The sequence below is a fragment of the Phoxinus phoxinus genome (assembly GCF_949152265.1).
Source record: "Phoxinus phoxinus genome assembly, chromosome: 9".
Taxonomy (NCBI): domain Eukaryota; kingdom Metazoa; phylum Chordata; class Actinopteri; order Cypriniformes; family Leuciscidae; genus Phoxinus; species Phoxinus phoxinus.
The window spans coordinates 8,600,712-8,620,892 of NC_136884.1; the positions used below are offsets into that span (position 1 = coordinate 8,600,712).

At 38.6% G+C, this 20,181-nt stretch overlaps 1 protein-coding gene across 2 annotated transcripts in view; it reads right to left on the reverse strand.

The window, feature by feature from the left end:
- The window catches only part of hmga2 (high mobility group AT-hook 2), a 29,415-nt gene extending 16,218 nt beyond the window's left edge, over positions 1 to 13,197 (reverse strand). The window contains exons 1-3 of one of the 2 annotated variants that reach the window (XM_079622899.1): positions 12,806 to 13,197; positions 9,795 to 9,881; positions 5,172 to 5,222 (exon numbers count right to left, since the gene is read on the reverse strand). In XM_079622899.1, coding sequence (XP_079479025.1) covers positions 5,172 to 5,222; positions 9,795 to 9,881; positions 12,806 to 12,934 — 267 coding nt within the window. In that variant the 5' untranslated portion in view covers positions 12,935 to 13,197. The remainder of the gene's footprint in view (positions 1 to 5,171; positions 5,223 to 9,794; positions 9,882 to 12,805) is intronic. The other variant, XM_079622900.1, reaches the window with a different exon arrangement.
- Between the last annotated feature and the right edge of the window lie 6,984 nt (positions 13,198 to 20,181).

Here is a 20,181-nt window from a genome sequence, read left to right on the forward strand (position 1 = left end):
CTCTGATTCCACTCCTCACCACCTGACAACACTGTCTGTCCTTCAGCCAAAAGCAGCAGATCCTTGTGTGAGATGAGAGAGAACTTCCTCTCCACCGTCTCCTGTCCTCCGCTCATTTGCGCCTTATTCATTCACTCATTTCCTCGTCTCTTCCTAGAGGTGGGAGTCAAAGTCCGAGCGTTAGGTTTATGACGTCCCAATTCGTGTTTTTCCTCCCTCTAATCTGGCAGTAGCTACAAGCTGCAGAGCGGCCTGCTCAGATGTTTGTGAGGCCGTTGTGATCCAACAAACATTGGTGGAAAGAACCACCTGGGAAGGGAAGAGCGAGTATGAATCAAGGCGCTGTCGTCAACCTCATATCAAAGGAATTCTTGGCGTGAGATGAGGTGGACATCATAGCGTCAACCTCTCGGCCAGATCTTTTGAATGCATGTGACATCCCTCACGGTTTGAAGACGCCATGGGAAGTAAATCTATTGTCTTTGCCGGCATTCCCACTTATTGCTGTGGTAACGAACAGGCAGGGCTGTTGGCTAAGTGAGAACTCACACATGGAGGGCCGTGCAGGCCTAGAGAGAGCGCAAAAAGAGGCAAGAACTTCTCCCTTCTTCGCTATGGTCTCGCTTGCAGAGGAACCGACCGAGTAAACCCGCTGGACACGGGCCAGTTGGCAGTATGAAAGGGAACTGCAGTGCACAACTGAATAATGTTAGCTGTTTGAGGACAGAGATAGTCCGTTCCAACATGCCCCCACCTCCCCAACACAGTGCGGCTTGTCCGCTTGGCACAGCGGACCCGGTCCATCTCCGCACCTGTGCAGGAGGAGCACCCGGAAAAGGAAGAGGGGGGCAATAAATCAGTCTTTTGGCTGCTGAAGCAAATCTAGCAGATAACATTACGCCTGGTGCAGGGGATCTGCAGAATGCTCCCTATAGCAGGACTTCCTGTTGGCCTGATTAATAAATAACTAAAGGACAAAAGCAGAAAGGAATAGTCAAATGCTATAATGCAATTCTACACCCAGTGAATGGAACTATTTAAGTAGTCTGAGTGATATATCAGTTCTAGATTTATTCACAACACGATTTGTGACGATAAAAGTTTTTTTATGTGAATATTACGGTTATTTAAATGTGATTTTTATTTCGTTTCCTGAACACTGCATCATTCTTGTAGTTTCATACAAATATATCCTATTACAATAAATTATGTTTATTTTTTTTGTTTGTTTATTTCACAGCTGGCACAGCTAAGGGTTCTATAATTCAATGCAAAAAATTGTCCTCCCTCATAGTGATAAGAATAAAAGTATCTATAAAATTTGGACAAATCTGCAATGATTTTATATATTTTATTTTATGTATATACGTAGATAGATGGATTGGATTGATAGACAGTTAGAAAAGTTAATTCAGTGAAATACGTGTATTATTTTTAACTAAAAGTTTATCAGTGTTTTTTGTTGTTGCATTAAACTTTTTATACTTGACATTTTACTCATGCTTCGGATAAACTGATTCTTCACCTCATTCAAAAAAGGCATTCAACTTTTATTTCAGAACAAATAAAATAAAATGCTGAAAAATCAATAATATGATTTAGCTGTAATGTACAGCCTTCACCATGACCCATACATTTAAAAATACATTTTTGATTATTTTTGATATTCATGTAGTAGATGCGGTTTAGCAACTGATGAGCTGAACATGGCAGGCTGCTGAGAACAACCAATTCATTTTGTATAAATATTCCTGTTATCAAGATAAACAACTCAAGGTCTTAGAACAACTTTTATTCTTATCACTCTGGGGAGGACAGTTTTTCTTGCAGCAAACCAGCATCCTCACGTAGCAGCTGTGCCACCTGCGAAATGTTATTTTAAGAATCCCAAACCATTCTACATCCTCTCCGACTGCTGAATGTCCTGTCCGATACCATGATGCTCAATGCATCCATCTCAACAGAGGTCATTTTGAAGCTGACGAATCCCCTAGACGGATGAACCGCTCTTGGTGAGCTCTTGGTAAGTGTCTTAAATGTCTCCGGTGGAATGAACATGATTAAACCATTTTTTTCTCTCTTCTCATAGCCAAAGCCACCTTCCACTATTAACCATTTAGGGGGGGTGGAGATACTTAGTTGGGGGAGGGGGCCAAAGGAAAACATTCCAGCGGCCCCTTGTAGCCAAAAAGGATATGCTATAATTAGTTCCAGGAGGGCGAGCAGTAGCTGAATGAAGAAAACTGACTTGTTTATCTAGAAGAGGAATGGCAAAACTCTTGTCAAGTCCACCCTGTATATGTGGAGACCGCCACGCAGACTCTTGGCCATGTTAATTCATCTGTGACATGCTAAACAGATCATAACCCACACACAATGACCCATACAAGAGGACGGAGGGCTGCAGACGCACACGTTTCCCATTGCCCATTCATAAAAAAGCAGACAGGAAGACAAAAAAATTTTGGTTTTCTGCCTCAGACTGCATTGGCTGAACTCAATAAAGCCTTGGCACACATCTGGAGATGCAAGACACCCAAACTTTCCGATCGGAGCGCTATCTCTCTCTCTCTCTCTCTCTCTCTCTCTCTCTGCTTTCCATCTCTGACTCATTATCATTCATACACTTGGCCGTAAGTTCATCTCGGACACATTCACAGGATGTCATACCACTATGCCCACTCCACATTCAGGATGTTTGTAGAATGACTACAGCCTGATGAATATGCCTCCAGATTCACACCAGCTTGTAACACTCAAATCAACTGCAACATGTGTCTATGAGCAACAGAAAAAAGCTTTCGACCGTATAAAGTATGTTAATTGCAGAAACTATGTTCACTTTCTGTAACACTTAGGTTTAGGGTCCAATTCTCACTATTAAAGTTGCTTATCGATATGCATATTACTAGGATGTTGGCTGTTTATTGGTACTTATAAAGCACATTTTAATGCTTTATTCTGCATGGCTATATATATCCCTTAATTATACCCAACACCTACTACTATTACTACTAAACTACTATTAATAAGCAGTAACTAGGAGTTTATTGATGCAAAATTCGTAATTAAGTTAGTTAATAGTAAGAATTGGACCCCAATCTAAAGTGTGAACTAAATTTCCTTTAAAGGTCCTTTGTAAAATAGCGTTTTAAAAAATATATGAAAAAATAATAAAGAAATCTTAGCATTTAATGAATATAAAAATCCATGAGAAAAATCTCTTGTTCTCACAGGCAGTCCTTGCTTAAGTCTAGTTAACCTTTGACCCATAATAGCTTGAGCTTCAATCAGGAAGACAAACAATTATTTTTCTGGTTATATGTCTTTAAAGATGTACTCTGAAAAAGGACCAATATAGAATCTTAAACTTCATATTGAAGGATGCAAATTTTTGGTGGATAATTGATTAACGTCCTCTGCAGCCAAGACAAAAAAGTGCGTAAGCTAGTAATGTGATTATTATCATTTTGAACAATCACTTTAAACACGAGTACTATCAATTTAATTGTGTTGAATGTTTATTATAAAGGAAAAACTTACTCTTTTCTTTGCTATTCCAGTTGCTTTGTGGGGAAAAAACATTTACAAAGTCTACTTAGCATCTACAAAGTATATTGCTCCATTATTTATTTGTCTAAGGCCAACTGACATCAGTGAGTGGGTGGATCAACCGTGTGTGTGTGTGTGTGTTTGTGGGGGTGTAACTGCATCACGCTGCCATCATGAAAGAGCAGCCGAACGCACCTTTGGGCATCGGTACAAAGGAAACAGGGCAATAAATGTAAACTTTATCAGTTCAGTCCAAAGAGTTCAGCCGTTCAGACTCTCAATCTCACAAACCCATTGAAACTGACACTTCTTAATCATGTTTTACCCTGGTATGTAGTAAAATGCCTTTTAATGTGTGATGCAAGACTTTTGAAAGTTGCCTTTCTATCATTTTATCTCATGCATTTTGTCTCTTGAAAAAAAACAGAAAAAATCTAGATAATCTATAATTGACCTACAAATCCTTTCTGTCCCATATTTCACTGTCCACAAGTAGAATAAAGTCCAAACAAAAATTGTTGTGTCCATGAGCAAGGCTCTTGCATTCTAGAGATGCTCCTTTAAGACTGCCCTCATTCTCTGACCTATCTAACCATTTGCGTGTCTCATAAAGTTTAAGTTTCTGCCCTAAAACAGTCCGATGTGGCGAGTGAAAGCTTAACTTTAGCATGTTAGCTATAGGGGCTCAGCCGAGACCTGGAGGTAAAGGGTGTTTTGGAACAGCTCCGCTCACATGTGACTCAAATCGCATTCCTGGATGATAGAGTCAGATGGGGCATGTTTTCCTCCAATACAAATGTACTCATTTCTGTATTGAACCAATAATTTCAGCCCGTCACTATCCTAAATTCGTAAAGAGAAATCAGATGTGACACACTTTTAAATGTATGTCTAGGGGCCTCGGAATGCTTTGCTTTTCCTGTCTGCCTGAGAAAAATCCATAAGGACACAGAGTCGGCATGACACAAAGGGTTCATTCTCTCCATATCTCCCTGCAGTTATCCTGGTGGCACTTTTAACTGCCTGCCGCTTTGTTTCTCCAGCTATCAATCAAACGTGTCATTTGCAGGCTGATAAACACAGCAAAATTCAGGTTATCAGAGAAATTATTGTGTTAAAACTGAATTAAAACAATTTAATTAAAAATGAAATTGTCTGTTGCACACTAGCGATAAACTGAACAAGTGATTAAGTAACATGTACATAACCTACATTTTTTCATTAAGGTTAAAAAAATGAATAAATATAGTCATGCTTTTCTACAACAATGTTGGTAAATTAAAATATTTGCATGATGTTACATTCATGTTTGTATGTATATTATTAATAAATCCAAGACTGAATAGGCAACATGAAAGAAAAAAAAACTTCAAAAAGTGCTCCATAAATGATCAGTTTGATCATAATGTAAATTAATGTATTTAATTCATGAATTATGTCTCATATAAAATAATCTTCATAAAATATAATGGAAAAAGAAACATGATTGAAAATATTTTCTTTTCTTTTTGTGATACACTGAAAAGCAATGCAAATAAATTTGTATCGATAGTTTTGAAAGGTATATGGGATCATGCTGCAATGGATGCGTATAGTTATATACAACTAAACAAACTCACCCATTTCCTGGGTCTTCCTCTAGGTCTTTTCTCCCCTGTGGTCTCAGCTTTCTGCAAACGCCAACAACCATGAATTAGTGGCCGGTATTTCATCAAGTGCTTTAAACAAATTTTTCAGGCACACAATTTGTCACAAGCAGAGTCATTTTCAAATATGGCCACAAAAGGAGAAGGTGAAATGCTAGGGTTCCATTTCCTCTAATGCTTTTAATACATAAAGAGTTTGTAAGGTATATCCGGGCCTCCAACAATGAACTGTCTCCATTGCCCAAGTTCCTGGTCTGTGCAGCGTAATATTTCACTAGAGGAATTTTATGCCATTCAAGTGTAAATAAGAGCGCCATTATCAGCAAACCCACCCAGATAAGGGCCATGAAAGACAGTTATGGGGTTTCAATCACAGCGGCTCCAACTTAATAACAGGGGCCCATTGAAACACCTCACAGGAAAATGTCTTTAAATATCAAAAAGGTCTTGCAACACCCTGTTGCTTAAGTTGTTTGACAGTAAATTCTTCCATTAAAAGCATTTAGGTTTTCCAATTTGACGTTTGTCTGACTTAAGAAAACCAGCATAGGATTTCCCACCGACATTTTGTGTTGTTTAAGCAACAATTCCATTGCCCTCTGAGATTGTAAGTGAAATAAGTATGAGCAATAACAATACTGTTGCCTTGCCTTTGGCAAGCACCATTAATAATCTGACAGGTGGAAGCAGGAAAGTCTTTCCCCGAGGGTTTGAATGATGGTGCCTTCCTGCCATGGTCGAAGGCAATTAACAAGACAAGACACGTCTTCATTATTTATAGGATATAAAGTTTTCCTCTGGCCCTGGACTTTTGTCATGCAGAGCCCTGCAGGAAACCTTACTCAAATCATCAAACATCTATGAATTCTGCGAATGAACCAGGAAAGGTAGGTGTCAAAGGTATCATGTTTGTCAGCAGAGTACATCCAAACGAGTGAGATACAAATCAATGCTGGTAGAGAGTATGCATCTCTATCTCTAACAACACCATAAACTGAGAAAGTAGTGTCATGAATTATGAGAGTATAACTGGTTAGTGTCAAAGTCAAGAACGTGAATCCATAAATGTGTAGCTGATATTAAATAAAATGTATTTAGCAATTAATAAAATAAGCTGATAATCAGTTTGTATCATAAAATTCAACTAAATTCATTAAGTTTTTTCATTTAGTTAGTGTTGTTTTTGTTAACTAAAACTATGTTTTCGATTGTTTTCAATAATTAAAAATTGAAAAATTTCAAACAAAAATTGTTTTCGATAATTAAAATAGAGCTGAAATAAAATGAAATGAAAATAATTGTAAGAGGAAAACTTTGATTAGAAAGGTCGCCTTGCAACTAAGTGATTTTAAGTTGACACTGTAAAAAAAAAGATAAGTACAATCAACTTTGGTGTTTGTCATTTCAGCTTAAATTACATTAAACTGACTTAAAAATTTAGTTGAAAATTGCTTATTTTAAAGAGTTAAAGCAATGTAAATAAATGTTGTCATAACTTATTGATCATATACTTTTTTTACAGAGAAAATTGCAAAAACTAAAACAAATAAATTAAAATAAATTAAATCTAAATGGCAGTATTAAAAACACATCAATAAAAATGATAAAAGCACATAACAAAACCAGTAAAACTTAAAATAAATGTATAAATACTACTCTCAAAAATGTACTAAGATATCCAGAATTTCAGGAAATTCTTTACATTTTGTTTTTTCCTCACACAACGCTGCATGGTATATGGCTATATGGCTTCAGAAGACTTGAAAATCGCAATCGAGTCATATTGGCTACTAGTTTTGGAAATTCTGGACAAAAGATTCACAGACCCACTTTCTCTTTCTTATATCCTTCAAAAAGGTGAACATATAACTACACCAAGGTACTAATATGCATCTTTTAGGAGTAGATCAAGTACAAAGTTGTCCCTTTAAGGGCACTGCCCCAGTGACAAGCTGTTGCACTCCTAAGGGTAATTTTTTTTCTGATAGTAAAAAAAGAAAGTCATATGGGTTTATGAGGGTGAGCAAATGATGACAGAATTTTCTTTTTTGGGCAAACTATGCCTTTAAACCCATACTCTCATACATGGTTGGAATACTTCAACAAAGGCTTCTACAATGCATCTCTGTCTGTTGTGTTGTGTGTGATGTGTTCAGTCCTGTTTGGGTCAGTCTGTTTGCCCTGACGAAGTATGCAGGCATTGTCAAGGCTCACATTACCACTTCTCCAACAAGCAGAGTTTGTTTTGAATACCCAAAGGACACTTCACCGTTCCGCGAAGGCATGATGGACTGGAGAAACATAAACCCGAGCGTCGTAGTTCACGCCACAGCCAGTCACTAAGAAAGGACACAGGCAGCTTCGGCGGTTAGCCTCAGTCCGGCAAACCAATTTTGTGTCCTACACAGTTCCATAGATGTTTATGGGATTGAAAAGGAGTGGAAATTGATGTAAATATCAGACTGCTTTAATGAATTGCAAAGACTTGCACATTCTCAAAAGACACAAACCCTTTAACCTCACCTCTCCTTGTCTGCGTCTTTCTCAGTGTCTCTGTCTGTCTTTCTCGGACCAATCAGTGTCTCCCTACCTTCAGTCCTCTGTTGGGGATGCTGCATTTTTAATCAAGAGATTTAATGGTCTGCAAGTCGACACCCTGATCAATTAATCATGTCTGTGTTTGCGTGTCTCGTCCAGCCATGTCCCGTGTCCACAGCAGACACGAGCCCGGGCGCTCACTGTCCTCTTCGACACCAGGACATCCTGGCATGCGTGTGAGTCCGGGGACAAGGACATCTCTCATTAATGGAACGGGAGGGGCAGTCTCGCTTCTGCCAAACCCACTTTTGCGAATGGAGAGTTTAAATTTAGCCCCCTGGTGCCCCGTATCAAGTTCCAACAAAGTCTGGTCAACGGAAAATATTCCGGCTAGTCATTAGGGCCAATGAATTGAGCAAAATGATCGTAGCGGGGCGGAAATGGTCTGGTTATAGGTCTTGACAGTTAAAACGGTGTACCATCTAGGTATATCATGCATGTTCAGCCTGGAATGTTAATATGATACCACTTCTCTGGGTTCCTTAGAGCAATTAAGAGCTGACAATGTCAGAATCTTTAATGTGCAAATTAAACTGCATTATTTATTGACAGCTACATTTCATGAACCTGGAGGTTGTTTATTCGATGCATTGTCTCAAGGCATTATCGATCTATCTATCTGACCAGCTGGATTCTTCTCTAAAATGTCTTCTTTTTTCCTCCATGTGATATTCAGCTGGTACGTCCGCTGTTTCAGCAAGTACAGCGTGAAGTCAGTCTGAGCCTTTAAATGGAGGGTCGTGAAAGTGTTAGAAGACACAGAAGATGACTGATTTTGGGTGGAAGAGCAAATCTTTCGAGAAGTGTCTCTAGTGAGGCACCTTGCCGATTTTGGCTCCTTTCATCTTGGTAGATTATTCAGTCCACTGTGTATCATAAAAAAGCTAAATAAGATGAAATAGTATTACACTGGCAGAAAATTGCTCAAGCTTTTCAAAGCGGGCCCGTGACTGTTTACAGTGGTACATTACTGTGAAAAGAGAGTGGTCAGAGCTGTCACTGAGTTATTAACGCAGACTAACGTCTCAGCTCCCCTCGACGTCTCGGAGACGAGAATAACATTGTAATGCTTTTAAAAACCAAACGCACAGACAGTTGAGGGGACTTCCCACAAACATTTGCCAGACTAGACCACACACACAAGAGAGGCTGAAATGTTAATGACTTCATTACAAAATGCTCGCCAGAAGAATCCCTCTTTAAAGGCATTCCCAATACATAAACAGAATTCAGCAAATTACAAACGCTGACAGTCACATTCGGCTAAAACTGATGCGCACCAACTAAATCGTATGTGCTTTTCTGATTTGCTTTTCTGTTTACACGGGCATTAGTAAGGAATGGGAACAGAGTTCGCTTGGCAATACGCAACAGTGCATGCTCTATACTCCCTGCGCAGAGCATACGCTTCATGCACGCCTGCATGTTTGTGGTTCTCTCACGTATGCGTGGTCATTTGCCTAAGGCGAGACAAAGAGAGAGTATTTGAGTGTGTAGAATTCACTGCTACTTTTAGGTGTGTAGGTCAGCAGGACTCCCCCTGCCACATTACTGGAGCTTAGTGTTAACTGCTCTGCTGAAACACACAGCAAAGGGGTTCGTGTCACTGCGATCCATTCACAATAGGCAACACTGAGGCGTTATGATTGAGACATCAAGAAGGGAGCCCTCGACATTCACACACCCCGGATTTTGACGCATTTCACATGCTTCTAAATGCACAGATAAATGATTCATAAAAATGGTAAGAGCCCATTTTCTTCAGTTAATAAAGAGATTAGATAGATAGATAGATAGATAGATAGATAGATAGATAGATAGATAGATAGATAGATAGATAGATAGATAGATAGATAGATAGATAGATAGATAGATAGATAGATAGATAGATAGATAGATAGATAGATAGATAGATAGATAGATAGATAGATAGATAGATAGATAGATAGATAGGTGTTTGTGACTGTTGAGGTGTGCAGAAAGTTGCCTGGTTCTCACCTTCTGCGCTGCTTTGGAGGGGCCCTTGTTCTTGCTTCCTTTGGGGCGTCCCCTCGGTCGTTTGGGGACAGGCTCTCCTGTAGGTTCCTGAAGAGGAGAGCAGGTGAACTTAGGCCATGAGGACAGGAAACAAAGCCATGGGCTACTGCCGCTCCATTTTCTATCAGCAAACCAAGTGCCATTTATTTGGAAGAAAGCACAAGCACACTATTCAAGCCAATTTTAAGGTTTCAGTTGATAACATCATAAATATATTGCTCAAAATGACACCAAACGTATTTGGACACTTTCTGGTTGTCAGACGTTAGTGGTTTAGGTTTGTAGTTAATGTGATGAATTACACCTGTGGCTACTCTGCTGTGAGAACTGACTTCATACATCCGATTGCAAAAAGTGCAGGTGCCACAGAAATTCATACTTTTGAAATGTCCAAATACATTTCGACCACTGTATACCCTGATGCACTCTCCCCCCTCTCAAAGAAGACAGGGTTCCTTTCAAGCATACGCACATTTACTGGTGGTCTCCCATTCACTTGTGCTTTATGAGTCAAGACCAAAGCGGACAAAGTTTTGTGTGTCTATGTGTAGTACTAGGCACACAGGAAAAACAACTAATGGCAACTTTATTCCTGGACAGACAGCAAAACATTATTAAACAGACATTTTTACAATACAACTTTTTAGCTTTGTAAATATGTATGTGATTAACATTCTTCTTTCAAATTGTTTCACTTATATTTGCCTTCATATATTGACTATATTAACTATAAAGCGACTTTTTTTTACAATGAATTAACAACTTTTTAATTGAAAATGAATTCTTTCTTTTTTTACATACATGCAACATCTTTACATGCCCAAAAAAACATTTGGCAGTATATTTGGTGACTGATTTACTTTATTTTTAACCCCACTTGCCAGCTCATCCTGATGACTACTTGCATTAGAGGTATTGCAGAGTCACTGGTGAGGAATTGCTTAAGATAGTGAATCACATCCTCTAACCACAAACACTCAAAACAAGAATTTAGATGGATGTGGTCATGACTAAACAGTTTGATGTTCAGTTCAGTGACACTACATTTTAATGACATGCATGTTGTTATAGTAACCAACCACTGCTCACATCAACAGGTACATTTAAAACAGCCTACACACACACACACACACACACACACACACACACACACACAACCTGTTAAAAGTTTCGAAACATTACATTTAATAACATTGTATTATTATTTTCCTATTGTTATTATTATTATATGTGGAAAACCGTTGTGCTGCTTAACATTTTTGTGGAAATTGTGATACTTTTTTCAGGATTCTTTGATTAATAGAAAGTTCAATGAGCATCATTTATTAAATGTATTGTTTCAATTTATTGAAGTATTTATTAAATATAAATATTTTGTAGCATTATAAATGTCTTAACTGTAACTTTTGATCCATTCAATGCATCCATTATGAATAAAAGTATTAATTTCTCTCTCTCTTTTAATCTTACCTTGGTTCCACAAAAATGTTAAGCAGCAAAAACTGTTTTCAACATTGATGATGATAATAATAAATATTTCATGAGCAGCAAATTAGCATATTATAATGATTCCTGAAGGGTCATGTGACACTGAAGACTGGAGTAATAATGCTGAAAACTCAGCTTTACCATCACAGGAATACATTATATTTTAAAATGTATTAAAATAGAAAACAATTATTTTAAATTAAATTATTTTAAATTGTAATAATATTTCATAATAATAATGTTTTTTTTTTTTCTGATTTAATAAATGCAGCCTTTGTGAGCATAAGACACTTCTTTGAAAATCATTTGAAAAAATATGGTTAGGTTAGGTTTTTGGTATATTGTCATTTGTGTTTTGTAACTTAGATTTGGTCTAATGGTTTGCTGATCATTCAGAAGCAAAAAACTAATTTTACTTAGACTGATGCAATATTTCTAAAGCAATCTATAGCTTTGATCTCATCACATTAACAGATAACCCTGTAGCGCAGGCTACACATTTACATTTAAGGCATTTAGCATTAAAGTGACTGTAGCATCAGGTATGATTGTGATCAACAATTCGGAATGCTATCTGATAGAACAAAGTGTGTACTGTACAAATGCAAACAAGTGCTATACACTCGTACAATAACCCTAATACACATAAAAGCTATATATTCAGTCTGCAGGTATTCTTCACAAAAGAAATTCAAACTGAAAATGCAATCACAATCAAGCACTCAAACTTAATACTTCTGTCTTAAAACACGGTCTAAAAAGTGGGTAGCTGACATCATGTTTCAAGCAGTGACAGCTGTGTCCATCAGTGTGCCATGCTTTAATTCATCAAAACGATCTTAAATAAATGTTTTCTAATTCATCTATTATTATTATTTTTTAAGAAAAATGTCCTTTTCCATGCATTTAAAATCGAGTAGTGAATGTAAAAGTATTGTTAACAGTGAAAATAAAATCACACTGTTGAATTAAAAAAAGTAACCCTTATAGTGTCAACTACATAAACACATAGATACACGAGACAGTGTGTACATGTACAAATGTACAAAAGTATGCACATATGCATTGCTTTAAGCAATACAATACAGTAGCCTACACAAACTGAGATATAGTATAGCTGGATAAAGGAAATGTAATAAAAATATTAAGAACATGATAGTGCTGGAAAAAAAACAAAAAAACATTCCAAGCCAGACTAAATTGGTTTGCTGGTCTTGGTGTCCCAACCTGGCTAAGCTGGTCGCCAAAAGTTTCCAAATTCCCTTTAAAACCTGCAACCAGACCAGAATACCCGCGTAGTCTGGTTTTAACGCTGTTTTTGCAGCAGGGGAGCATGTAAATATGAGCCATAAAGTGCGCGTGAAGAGTATTATAGTTACTCCAAGAATGTTTATTGAGCAGTCCAGCGAAGTTTAAACACGTCCATTCCCAATTTAGAATATTAAACGTGCTTGTGGTGGAAGAGATACGAGTCACACACTGACCTGTTGCGGCTTCCTGGGTCTACCCGGTCCCCTCTTCTTTGGCTCGGCCGGGGCGGGCTCGGGTTCGGGCTCGAGCTGCTCCTGCGATCCTGAAGCTTCGCCGGCAGCTTCCTCGCCGCGCGCGCTCATCGTGTGTGTGTGAGTTCCAAACAGAGTCTCGCGCACCTTCTGTTCCTGCAGCACGAGCTCTCCGCCAGTCAGTCAGTGTCTCGCGCTCAGCAGTGCGCGCTTATCAAAAACAATGCGATTAAAACCGGTGCGCTCATGAAGGGTATGCAAAATTTAAATTAAAAGTGCGGTATTGTGAGAAGCACGTGCTGCCTCTTGGTTGAGAATTTGGCTCACACACACAAACACACACACAGAGGGAAAAAAATCTCCTCTGTAGAATTAAGTGGGGGTGGCTTTAGTAATAAAATAAGCCCAGTGATCGATTGCAATTTGAGCGAGACATTCGCAGAGGGAAACTGTGACAGTGCACTGTCAAATCCACGCTACTGCGGATTCAAGAATTTGCGGGGAAAGACTTTCTACGCGGATTGGTTTAAATAAAAATGGGGGCATTTTAAATGCATCCCTGCTGCCCACACGGAAATAAGTACAGAGACTGTGGATGAGGATGAGGTATATACATTTAAAAAAAAAAAAAAAAAAAGGAGAGAGAGAGAGAGAGATAGAGAGAGAGAGAGAGAGAGAGAGAGAGAGAGAGAGAGAGAGAGAGAGAGAGAGAGAGAGAGAGAGAGAGAGAGAGAGAGAGAGAGAGAGAGAGAGAGAGAGTGGGGCGAAAAATCACTTTTCCCGTGGGTGGATAACACGAGGAGGGAGGGGGAACGAAAGGCGCAAAAAAGAGAGAGAGAGAAAGAGAGAGAAAAGAATTGGACAACAGCCAGAGAAAACATGAGAAATACTAAGAGGAGAGACCACATTGAGACAAACTCACGTGTCCAGCACCATTCATGTAACTGGCTACACTCCAGAAAGTTTAAAGACACAGCATAGTTCAACACCGTTTATTTGTTTGTTTAATGAAAAAAAGGTTTGGGATGTGCTCCGACTCTCTTAAAAATCTGGTTTCTTAACTGTGAAACGGTTCTTTCAGTAGGCTATTTTTTTTCGGGAATAAATAGGCTATTTAAAAAAAAAAGTTTTGTAGAAAGTAGAAGGGTTTATAGTAGAAAAAAGTTTAAAGAAAAAGTTTATAGCATTGCTCAGTGCTCACAGCACTATACACGATCAGATTTCAAAATCTTAGTTTAGCTTTTTAGAGCTTGCATATTAGCGATACAAATTGCTAAAGAAATATTGGAAAAAAAAATCTATTAATTTATTTTGATACATTTTACCACACAGGCCATAGTAGCCTAGGCCTATATATATATATATATAGGGAGAGAGGCTATTTGCAACAAAAATCAAATACAAGAGAACAAAACATATCTAGTTCTTGATTTAGAGTCTGGCATGACAAAAATAACATTAGTTGCGGTTCAAGTGAGAATAATGTAATGGCCGGGGTCCCTGCTGATTCTAAGGTGTTTGGGTTTATAGACGGAACGGCCACATAAGATGCTGAATTCGGAACTGCTCACGCATAGCCTACTATTCCCCCCATATCTTTCTTTGGCAAAAATAGTAAGAGTAGGCCTGTTAAATATGCGATTCGAATTCATTAAAGAGGTTTTAGCTTGCATGGTAATCGGACAACACTGGCCGCTCGCGCTGTTAGTCTGTATGTTCTTGTTATAAAAAAAAAAAAACGGTTCATATGAGTATGGTGGCACTGTATGATTTTAATTCACAAAAAAGAACCGCCTTATAAGAGTCATCGGGAGTCGGACAGGTCGACGCGCTGTAGCCGTGTCTGCGTTATTCGGCGATTAAAAACGTGTTCTTTCCGAAAGTTATAAAAACATTTTCAAGTAAAACCTTTTGTTTGTGAGTATGCTTTAAGTGTCTTTTTTTATTGTTAATAGCATAGGCTAGCCTATAATTTTGCGTTCACGTTACGGCTCACGTGCATAGCTGACCATGTAGGCTACTTTAAGCAACTTTACACACTCATCAAAAGTGTGCGTAAGAGAAAGGCAGTTGTTTTTTGTTCCTGAAGGCCGCGAGCACAAGCAGATCGACCTCCAACAGCCGCGTGTCTTTGAAGTCTTCCGCCCATCGACGTGGAGTGAGATCAATTACACAAGAACAACAGTGACAAAGAATAAACTGCTTTACGTGGAGGGCCTTTCCCACGATCTGACCGAGCCTGCTCGACAAACAGGGGGGAATGGCAAAGTCCTCCCAACCCTCTCACTCCAACTGAATACAATTGTGTCAGAGATGGGCTTTATAACCAAGAGCTGGGGCAACTTGAACTCCAAGAGCTTCACAAAAAAGATAACAACGATGGGAGAAAATTAAAAAAGTGCATCAAGAAATATATAAAATGCGTGTTTTTTAGGCTTGACGCCTTTTTTTATTGTCTGGATCTATTACGTCTTACTATAACGTTTTATTAATTAAAGTTATTTGAGAATTTTAAAGCTTAAAAATGTTTAAGAACTGCTAAAGGGAAAAAATATTAAAATGTTTCTTAAAAATAAGCAGTGCAGCACTTTTATTAAAATATATTAAAATACTAATATCAAATATTAACCCTTGTCTGGCAAATCAAAGTCAGTGCGGTTCAATTACGCAGGAAGCCATTTTGTTGTCATGTGACAAGAACATCGTAAAATAGACAATAAAACAGACCCCCATGACAGTGTGTCAAGGTCATTAAATGTTTTAAAATAAAAATATCTTTAAATATTAAATCAAATGTATTTTGTTAAATACAACGATTTAATTAGCTATATTTATCCGTCGTCATCATCTCAGACATACTTATTTGTCATTAACCCTTATATAAATGCAATGAACTAATGAGTGTGCACTTTGATGGGGTTATATATAGCCTACTTACTGAAGATTCTTGCTAATTTGACATTTTTTTAAATACTTGCCATGATTCTGTGTTTTATGTAATATGTCAACATCTGGGTGTAAATCTTATTTTTACACTTCTGCACTTTTATATTATTCCTCACTGCATGCTCTTCGTCATTACACTGAAAACGAGCATGTTTGTGGAGCTGGCTACAGAAGGAGTGCTTTTCTTGTGAAAGAGACTGGTTAATTTGTAGTTGGTATTCAGTTCATTCATAAAAAACAGCTCTCAGACCCCCAAAGAAGGTGGAGAAGAGGAATTTCAGACCACTCCCCCGCAGACAGAGCGGCGTCAGGACCGCCAGCGAATGAAACGAATACGATCAATAGCCCCAGCCACAAATTACTGCCCAAAGTACTACCAAGATCGATTACGGCCAACTTGAAACTTTTGTCAGAACAAGGAGACATATGACTTGAATGTATACATATTGTGCAAAATGCACTTCACTCAGTCCATAGCCAGATTCAAGAATGGTAAAAAGCTTCCCATTGCAAAAGCATTTATTATGTTAAATGCCTAAAAAATCGAATTAAAAAAAAAAAAAAAAAAAATCAAGGTTTATATTGTCATTTATTTTGAAGATGCAATGTTTTCCACCATTAAAAGTAATGATTGTGGTAGTAAATCACAAGAATGCAGACCAAATCTGTAGAAATGTTAAGGAAACAAAGTGCTCACAGGGTGTAAAAAAAAAAAAAAAAAGGAGCATGTGCATTTCAAAAGACATTCTTTGGGTTGGACACAGATTTCCTTTCTCTCTCCCTCTCCCTCTCTCTCTCTCTCTCTCTCTCTCTCTCTCCCTCTCTCTCGGACAGAGGAGGGGAGCGCTCTGGGCAAATTGTGGGAGAACTCGTCCACCGCAGCACACTAAAAAGATTTGAGACCAACCACAGCCCCTTTGCCACCCGATGTCAATTTTAACCGTTTCATCCCCAGACAGCCTCAAAGCGGCCCCCACATATGCAATACATTTATGAAAGCCGGCTGCCAGGGGCCTACAGCCACACATCAGACACAAACTGTTAAAGCATTTTCCTCTTCACTTCAGTCTCAAAGCTGCATAAGTAGCGGTAATGAAAAAAATGAAACAAGAAAATGTTCAATTCTCATGGGGCAGCTTATCAAGTTCTGTAAAGAAGTCTCATGCAAAGAGATGAGCATGTTTGTTATAAATGAACGTCAGACGTTTACTTCAGTGGAGCTTTTCACATGGCACATGACAAGTCCATTTTCACAATATCTGTATTTAAATATGATCAAATGCATTAAATACAGTCTAGTAGCTGAAAGCTAAATCAAGTAAGCCAAATTAACATGTAAAGAAATGTGCATGAGATGGAGGAAGTGTAATGTTTTATACACACACACACACACATGTATACATATACTGTATAGGCTATATATATATATATACACAGTATATATATATATATATATATATATATATATATATATATATATATATATATAGACACATATATACACACACAGTATAGAAGCCAACATGGTCATCCACTAACCAGACAGCCAAACTGCCTTTTTGGTGACTTAGAAATGGACTATCTAGGGTCAGTCACCCTGTCAAAGGGTTAAAGGTGATGTGGGGCCATAAAGACAAATGATCAGCCTGAGCTGCCTCTCCCAAACTCCTCTCTGAAGTGACATAGACGTCTGGCCAGCTCCCAGGCCACCTTGGAGAGACAGGAGGCAATGTGTGCAAGCTCACACAAACTCCCACCTCACTGAACCTGAGTCCCCTGTGAACAGCAGGGTCCGCTGGTCTATTCATAGTCTTCAGGCTCTCGTATTCCTAATGTAGTCATATGGAAAAGGGAAGGGTGGCCTGTGTATATGGAAATGGACCTCTGTGAACTCACGCTCTAGTTTGGGGAGCAGGTACATTGTGGCGTCACAGGGTCAACAGAAGGTTCTGATCCAGAGAGAACACTTGCGTGTCACTGTGTCAAGAGGCTACAGTTAAGTTTACTGTTACTGTTAAGTTTACTGCACTTGAGATGGCGGCTTAGTTTAGATGTCCTGGTTAGAACTGGTGTGAATATTTTGATCAGGCAGATCCCTTTTCTTGTGCTTTCTATTGTCAGTTTGGAGCTTGACCGTTCTAATTTCACTTTATTTTAAAGTAATGGACCAGATTCTCTTCAAAAGATCCAACAAGTAAATAATGACAGAACATGGGTAAACTATCCCTTTAACAAATGACTTGATATATTACCAATTGACAACAGGTGGAATCAGCCATAACACGCTCCCACTGTTCCCGGGACCCTGAGGACCTGACCCGGACCACCTCCATTTACATGAGAAGTTGTGTTTGTGTACAAACACAGCGTAATAGACTGACCTGGGCCGCTCCAGCTGGTGAAGGAGCCTCAGGTAAAGGTGATCTGCTATCAGTACGACAACCATCCGTTAGTCCATCTTCCCTGCTGATAACTAAGAGATGCACAAATAAACATTCTGATCACTTTAATAATCCCACAAAACCAGAAATAGACCTTATGAACCCAGATAAGATGGTAGGTCTATATCGGATATTCCTAAGTACGCAAGAAAAAAAACGTACCTTAATATGGTTACTGGCCCAACTAATGATGCTTGTCCTGTAATTAAGTAAGCCAAGGAAAGCCAAGCATACATCTTCATATTAACTAACATGTGCTGCTCTGTAGTATTGGTCTTGTCATATATCGGGACATTTTTTAACACCATGTTAATTTACTTCAGTGCCATAAAGTGGTCTGTTGTCTGATGGCCCAGAACAATTGCACCGTAGCTCTTGACCCGGTGGGAAGGTCAGATGCGAATGCTGTACTTCAGACATTCTTCAGTAAAGCTACCGTAGGGGAAGTGTGTGTCATTCCATTCTGCTGTGTTGATATTATTTTATGTAGGGATGTATCACTATAAACATCTTGAGTTGTACTGAATGATGAGTGAGTTAGTTAAAATCATTTGAATAATTTAGTTTAGAAAATAATATATGTAGGCCTGTACACACACAAAAAGAAGGTGAGGTTTGGAATGACACGAGTGTGAGTAAATGACGAGTAAAAAACTGAGACCTTCCCTCGTTCCCTGACTTCGTTGCCTATGAAAGCCTATAGACGGATTTTTATCTTGGAATTGAATTGGAATTCAAAAGAAAATATACCATTTAAGAATAGCACATACCATTAATGCTTATTCAACAGTGAGGAAAGAGCTATTCTTTACTGTAATGTCAATGTGTCATACAAAACCTATAACCCTTAACCTATAAATCAATTCATATAAATTGCACTTATTTTTTAAGTAAATTTTTCATGAATATTTTCATGAAATGGCAATCATTTTTGTATGTGTATGTATACGCTAAGCTCAGCAAACTTGCTCTTTGTGTTTAAGAACTTCCAGTGCCGGAAAATCTCAGCATGTCCACTTCCCGTGATGGAGGCATTCAGGAAACCAAGAGCAGAAAAACCCACTGACCTTTGACCTCTCCGCTGCCTGCCAGACTTTAACCTCCACACCTTGTTAAGGTCAAAGAGTAACTAACACAAAGGATGTACCACCCAGGCTGAGGTGAACCGCGAAAACCTTGTTCAATGTTTTTTTTCCCCTCCACCTTCCTTGCTTTCTCACGACCAGATTAACTAATTAGCTGACTAGTTAAAGAATGTGCACAGTCCCGAACTCTTAGTGACTATCCTGCGAGGTCAAAAGCAGCAGAAAAGGAACGATTCATTACATGCTTTTTAGAGCCCTCAAAAACCAATGGTCACCACCAATGCATGGGTGCTGCTCCATTCAAGCAATAGGAACGCTAAGCTGAGCTTTCTCCAGGAATCATAGACCTGCTTGCCATCTGAAGGTACCAAATGAGCAGTGTGCTCCCCTCAATGCCAGCTCTAAATGCGTGTTCTGCAGACGACAGCTGGCAGGCCAAAGGCTCCATCTGCCGGCACAGACGAGAGAAGATGACAACTAACACTCCCCATTCACTCATTCACTAAACTTCAGAGGACGCCAAATGAGCACATTCCACCGAAAGCCTCCAGTCCTGCTAAATCTATCCCGGCGCTTTATCTCTCAGTGCGCCTCACTGCCAAGAGAGACATACAGCAGTCACTGCGTTGTCTCTGAGACATGTTCAGATTTACAGCACACTTAATTACATTTAAATGTTTTTCTCATGAAAAATGGGAAACGTTCAACCGTGGGAGTTTTCTTGTGTAAATATCTTTTTAAACTTTGAAATGATACGGTTTTAAATGCATAATACATAAAAGTCAATAAAGAAATAAAATCTTTCCATCATGAGATCTTTCTTCAGAAAATTTGGACTAAACCGATCAATTCATATGGATTAGTTTTACGATCTCTTTATGAACTG